This window comes from Octopus bimaculoides, chromosome 3 (genome assembly GCF_001194135.2).
Source record: "Octopus bimaculoides isolate UCB-OBI-ISO-001 chromosome 3, ASM119413v2, whole genome shotgun sequence".
NCBI classification, from domain to species: Eukaryota; Metazoa; Mollusca; class Cephalopoda; order Octopoda; family Octopodidae; genus Octopus; species Octopus bimaculoides.
In genome coordinates, this window is record NC_068983.1 from 102,995,392 (window position 1) to 103,002,548 (window position 7,157).

The window sequence follows — 7,157 nt, forward strand, 5'->3', positions numbered from 1 at the left end:
TATATATATATATATATATATATATATATATATGAGAAATCATAGTCATGGCCATTGCTAGTGTCATGTGAATGGCACCCATGAAATTGCAATCGTGGCCATTACTGGTAGCATGATCTTCAAATGTTGGGCCTCATGGAGGTGATGACAAATGACTGAGACCTTTGGTGATATTTGAGAAGACTCATTAAGCCAAGTGAAATTGTAGTCATGGTCATTGCCAGTGTCATATAAATGGCACCTGTGCTAGTGGCACATAAAAAGCATCCATTACACTCTTGGAGTGGCTGGCATTAGGAAGGGCATCCAGCTGTACAAACCATGCCAAATCAGCCTGGAACCTGGTGCAGCCCTCCAGCTTACCAATTCCAGTCAAACCGTCTAACCCATGCCAGCATGGAAAGCAGACGTTAAATGATAATGATGACAATGATATATATATATATATATATATATATATATATACATGGTGAGCAAAAGGAAAGAGGCAAGCATTTAGCAAGTTGACTTATCAACTTGGTGAAATCTTTTCATTTGTTGAAGAGTCCCTTAAGACAGGCATGTAACTGTTAAGAATATATATAAAATTTGAAGGAAATATTCTGACTCTGTTCTGGAGATTCGCCTTGCCTACTTAACATTATTGAATCTAGACCTAAGCACTGTTTGTTTTTTTTATTTTATGGGTTCCCTTCACAAGTAACATTTTTTTAAAATCACATTGTATCTAATGTTAGTTGTTACAATTAATGTTAAAAAATTAATGTAATTTCAGTCATTAGAAAACTAATAACAAAAAAGTCATATGAACTTGACAACTGTTGTGTCATATAAAATGCACTGGTGTAGGTGCTGGTGCCACATAAAAAGCACAGGTGATGGAGCCACATAAAAAGCACAGGTGATGGAGCCACATAAAAAGCACAGGTGATGGTGCCATGTAAAATATGCCCATTGCACTCTGAAAATGGTTGACATTAAGAAAGGCATCCAGCCATAGAAACCAAGCCAAAACAGACTATGGAACCTGGTGTGACTCCTGGCTGTCCAACCCATGCTAGCATGGAAAACAGATACTAACTTAATGATGGTGATAATTAAATTTATGTACAATTTCCAACACACATTTAGTAAAAATACAATATTGCAGCAAAATTAATTGAAAAAAAGAATTACATTTGCATATTTGAAATGTTAGCAATCCTTTAAAATATTATAAACACAAAGTAAATAAGGATTGGAACTTACTTGAATTTTTGTGAAGAATCACTGAGAACTAATTCAAGAGCATTTAGGATATCAGGAACAAGAATCTGAGCTCCTGCCAAATCTACTCGCAAGAGGTCACAAGAATTAAACAAGATACTTGATAGCACTTCGTTACTCATGCTCTGCAAAAAAGCAAAGTAACAACAATTATGTTTTATTTTAAGAGAAGGAATATTTGCAGCTATCCATGAATTCCCTCTATTTTTGTTATTCTCCTGTTTTACTCCACTCCCAGATTACTGGCTACTGATAAAGTCTGAGCCACTTCCTCCAATTCTAATAAGAATGAGGTTTTGAGCCAATTTGGGCACTTGATATGCTAGAAATAGTACCCTAGTCTCCCTCAAATCACACAGTAACTACTTGAAAGAAGAGAGGTATTGAATAATGTAGTCCCAGATACACTGTACTTGAAAGAAAAGATGGGATGCCATTGCTGAATTGCTTTTGATCATAGGTCTGCTTAATCAAGGCTGACTTGGAACTGATCAACTACAAGTTTTATATGTCAGAAAGCTTTTCCTTATAGGAATTTTGGCCTGGCTTGTGTGTGAAATTAAAGAGATGTAAAGTGTACCTATTTGTCATTTGTTGACACTGAAGTTACGATTACCATATATATAGTGAGCACTCTGTTACATGTTAGTACAATATGCAGTGGACAATAGGGAGAATTTATAAGGAAGAAGCTATAATTACTTTATGTTTGAAGTTAACTTCCATAATCTGCAACAAGAGAGTGTTCAAAGTAACCATAGAAAGATTATGACATTTAAGTATTCCATTTAATTTTTTTTCTATTTCATTTCTTTAAGATAATCAAAAGGTTGTGGAAGTTTGTGTAAATGTACTTCAATTAGAACCAATTTGAAAGTTGACCACTGACTCCAGTTAACTAAAGCCTAATCGCTGAAGTAATACACAACACAAAGTTCTTGAATTCAAATCCACTGCAGAGGTTTTGTTGAGCATAGCACCTTTCAGATTACTTGGTTATAAAGGAATATATAGTACTAGATTTTTAAAAGCCCCTTCAAGCTTTTGTATGTATAGGAAAATATTCTATTTGTTACATGCATTGGAAAAATGTTCATGCAATACAATTGGAAACATTCAGTTGAAACAGCATAATATGACATGTACAGAAAGTCTTTGTTAGAAACTCAACGTTTGGGCTAATTTTTTACATATCAAATACATATTCAGGTGAAGTGGTGTGTCTTCTTCCTCGATCATTTCAGGCTGAATATGCAGCTGTGAAACAGCTATTAGGAGATGCCAACTCTATCCAAGACACTCAGCATTTTTGGTGCTCAATTTGGCTGTATTTGAGATATTAAGATTGTTGGCACTCCGTGGCTTATGACTTCGAGGGTTCCAGTTGATCCGATCAACGGAACAGCCAGCTCGTGAAATTAACGTGCAAGTGGCTGAGCACTCCACACACATGTGTACCCTTAACGTAGTTCTCGGGGATATTCAGCATGACACAGTGTGACAAGGCTGACCCTTTGAATTACAGGCACAACAGAAACAGGAAGTAAGAGTGAGAGAGAGTTGTAGTGAAAGAGTACAGCAGGGTTCGCCACCATGCCCTGCCAGAGCCTCGTGGAGCTTAAGGTGTTTTCGCTCAATAAACACTCACAACTCCCAGTCTGGGAATCGAAACCGCGAGTCCGCTGCCCTAACCACTGGGCCATTGCGCCTCCACCGATATTAAGATAGATACTAGAGAAAACTTACATCATCTGTCTGTAGTCCATAATACATAGTAATGTAGAACCGAGCATAATACACTGGTAGAATTTCTTCACCAGTACGATGAGCACAGAATATCCGGCAGAGTGTTCCACAAGCTTCAGCCCGTCCACATTCGTAAGTGTTGTCAGCAATGCGGTTCTTATCTGAACAGTAATCCACAGCTAAAGAGCTATGTCGACTTTCACTCAAAGAATTGGTCCGTCTATCTTGTTTCTGGGCTGAAAATGAAATAAAGTAAACAAAAATAAAAGTGTTAATAACATGGATGTGAATATTAGAATTAATGCCTTGAAATAAACTAAAAGTAATACCATTGTATTTAATCATTAATGGCAAACTAACAGGATTGTAAAAAAACAAACAAACAAAAAAACAGAATATAGTGGATTTGATTATGTCCAATGTTGTGAACGTCAGAAATAACCCCAGAATGGTTAAATAGTGATTAAAAGAAAATATTAAATAAGGTAACATTCTTGGAATCAGGAAGTAAGGGAAACGACTCTGATGTTTAGGTTTCGTCAGCGATGTACTATTTTTATCATTATTCCACCGAAATCGACTTTGCCTTTCATCCTTTCAGGGTCAATAAATTAAGTACCAGTTGCATACTGGGATCCATCTAATTGACTGGCCCCCTCCCCTAAAATTTTGGGCCTTGTGCCTAGAGTAGAAAAGATTATTTTCATCATTGCTTGCTAGTACTAAAAGGAACTAGTCTTATGATATAGAACATAAGAAAAAAAATATAATAATAAATAATTGTAAACTAAAAATGACCTACAAGAGGTGGTGTTGCCAATTTTCTGCAAAAACATGTCTGGTCATGGAGGAATATTATCTTGGAAACAAGTGAAGGTTGGCAACAGAAAAGCATATTGGTATAGAAAAACTCTCAATGAATTCTGCCTAACCCATGCAATCATGGAAAAGTGGATGATGTTGGTATCAACGGTAAAATGATGATGATGGTATCAATACAAATAAATTCATCAATGTTGTTAATGTCTGACTTGTTTCTCATTTACTTTAAATCTGTATGGCTTCCACATTAACAGTTCTTTGATTGTACATTAATCATGAAATGTAAAGTACCATTTCACTAATATACATACCTGTTTCACTGTGACAAGGATGCAACATAACTCCAGCCAAAGCTGCCTCAAAAAGCCAGGCACCAAAAAGATTCAAAATACTATTACATTGAGGACGGTTAGGTGCCATTGTGAGACTGCAGTCCAACAGGAGTTGACCTGTGCCTATTGAAGGTGTTAGCGGTGAAGCCATTTTGCATAAATTAGATGATGTTGATGAAGACTTGGAGGAAGCTGAAATAATATTATAAAGAAATTAGAAAAAATTAAAGTGCAGGAAAATAAAAAAGTACAAACTTTTTTTTTTTAATTATTCCACATGTAATTATGATATAAGTTCAAAAGAAATACATATAACAGTTTATTGACGCACTATAATTCCCTAAGATGAAGTGCTGTTGTTTACAAACAAATATAATTCTCTTTATTTGTCAGTATTGCCATGTTTTATTCAATCTGAACACTGGCGTTAGATGATGTTAGTGGATGGTGTACAGTGGTAAACTGAACTTCAGTGCTTAATTGACAAACTCACATACAGTGTGCTCACAGAGATATGGCTCTTCTTATGCTTAATTGACACATTCTCCGTGTACAGACACAAAGACATGCGTGTATACATATTGAGGTGTTAAGCTAAATAAAATCCCTGTCCTCCACACACACAGGCTTGTCCTTTCAGGTGATGGTGCCACATAAAAAGCACCCATGCCAGTGGCACATACAAATCATCCAGCACACTCTGTTAAATGGTTAGTCAGGATGGGTATCCAGCCATAGAAACCATGCTACAATAGACAGCTCCCTGTCAACTATCCAACCCATGCCAGCCTGGAAAGCGGATGTATGATGATGATGATGACAACAGCTATAGCATATAGACAACTTTGTATACACATGTACACATTCCTGCATATACAAACATAACAATGTCCATACATACTGAAATAGAAACACACACGCACACACACACATCTCTGTAAATACATTTCCCATGTACAGAATCTTTACATTAATTTTTGTCAAATAATTAAGATTATGACTTATTTTCCAAATTTCCCTGCTTCTTTCTGGTGTTAAATCTGCTCTTCCTGTTGATTATTGAAAGAAAATGTTTAATCTTTTGACACCAATGCTCCTGAGACCATCTATGTTTCTATGATAATATAAGCTTCCTGCTTGAAAGTGACTTATTTTAAAGGTTTCCATCAAAATTTTATGTAAATTTAAGTTCTAAACATCAGCTTCATAATGACAAAATGATTTTACTAAATTCTTCATTATTTTCAAAATCGAGCGAGATCGATTTTCGAGCAAGATCGATTTTCGAGCGAGATCGATTTTTGAGCGAGATCGTTGCCGGTGCCCCTGGACTGGCTCTTGTGCGGGTGGCACATAAAATACACCATTTTGAGCGTGGCCATTGCCAGTACCGCCTGACTGGCCTTTGTGCGGGTGACACGTAAAAGCACCCACTACACTCTCTGAGTGGTTGACATTAGGAAGGGCATCCAGCTGTAGAAACTCTGCCAAATCAGATTGGAGCCTGGTTTTGCCATCCGGTTTCACCAGTCCTCAGTCAAATCGTCCAACCCATGCCAGCATGGAAAGCGGACGTTAAACGATGATGATGATTAAAACAAAAGCAGTGTATTTCAATAATATGTTGTAGCAAGGTGGTTAAGGTCGGTAGAAAACAATGGCCTCAATAAATTGAAACATTTTTTTTTGACTATATAGTTACTTGAAATAACTATATAAAAAAAAAATAGTCTCCAGGATACCAACTATAGCGTCATATACAAACATTAAATAGAGCAACAATGATTTATATTTTGATTCTGAAAGAGTACTCTTTTATATTACAAAAAAAACTTATTAAGACTAATAAGAATCATTAGTTACTTTTTTGGGTGAGTGGTGCTGTAACAGCAGAGAAAGGTCTCATGGGTGGTTTCCGTTGACCAGGTGGAGTACATGCTGTGCTGGAAGTTCGAGTATTAGATGTATTTGTAGAATTAGCTAAATCCTTAGTACACTGGGGAATACCTGAAATAAATAGACAATATGGTTAAAAATGCTGACTTCTATATTAATAGATAAAACCTTGTACATATATATGCACTTTCTGTCCAGTTGTTTAGCTGCTTAGTAGAAAATCTTAGAAAATGTTTGATACAGATGTAACTTAATTCATTCTGGGAGAAAGGGTTTAGATTAATCCTTACACGAAGTACTCCAATAATGGAGCTACTGAAAAACCTTTTATGACTACACAGTTAATCCCTTCTTTGTGGACATACAGTTAACCCATTCTAATAATAGTACAGGCGTCCATCATATTATGGAATCATTGTTTTTCTGATCAGCTGTTAGGGAGATTTTGAGCCATTCATCAAGTGAAACCTGCTTTAGCTACTTCAATGATGATGTCAGAGGCAAGTGGCTTCTCATTTGCTGCTTCAAAATGCATCATGTCTGATTATATTGAGAGCCAGTGGTTGTGGAGGAACTAATCCAAGTGATCTACTTCACTTCTGTGTTCTTTGTATCACTTTTGAATAACATTAGCCATGTAAATTGAAGCATTTATTGATCAGGATGATTGTACTACCATCAGAGAAACAATGTTCATTTCATAGGATGAACATGATCACCCAAAGTACTCAGACAATCCTTGGTGTTAAATTTGTCATGCAGAACAATTAAAGAGGCAAGAGAATTCTGTGATACAGCTGGCCACATAATCACAGAGCCACTTCCATACTTCATGATAGGAACTAAAAAGTCAGGGTTGAAGGCTTCTTTGAGATGTCTCCAAAGTTGCTCTGAAGTGAGAAAAAGGGTGACTGATGATTCAACACTTGTAACACTTGTAAGACAGAAAATAAAAGTTGATTGTGAATAAATACTCGTGACTTAGCTGGAGTTTTCTATTGCTTTTCCTAATTAAAATATTGCGTAATGAAATTGGTTCATTGTTTTTGAATAACCCTGAATATATATATATATATATATATATATATATATATA

General features: G+C 36.0%; 1 protein-coding gene across 1 annotated transcript in view; it reads right to left on the bottom strand.

The window, feature by feature from the left end:
• Positions 1 to 7,157, bottom strand: part of LOC106878239 (ral GTPase-activating protein subunit beta) — a 139,063-nt gene that overhangs the window by 71,816 nt on the left and 60,090 nt on the right. Inside the window, exons 8-11 of the mRNA XM_052966776.1 lie at positions 6,030 to 6,173; positions 4,146 to 4,358; positions 3,013 to 3,248; positions 1,249 to 1,391 (exon numbers count right to left, since the gene is read on the bottom strand). Of these exons, the coding sequence (XP_052822736.1) occupies positions 1,249 to 1,391; positions 3,013 to 3,248; positions 4,146 to 4,358; positions 6,030 to 6,173 (736 nt within the window). The remainder of the gene's footprint in view (positions 1 to 1,248; positions 1,392 to 3,012; positions 3,249 to 4,145; positions 4,359 to 6,029; positions 6,174 to 7,157) is intronic.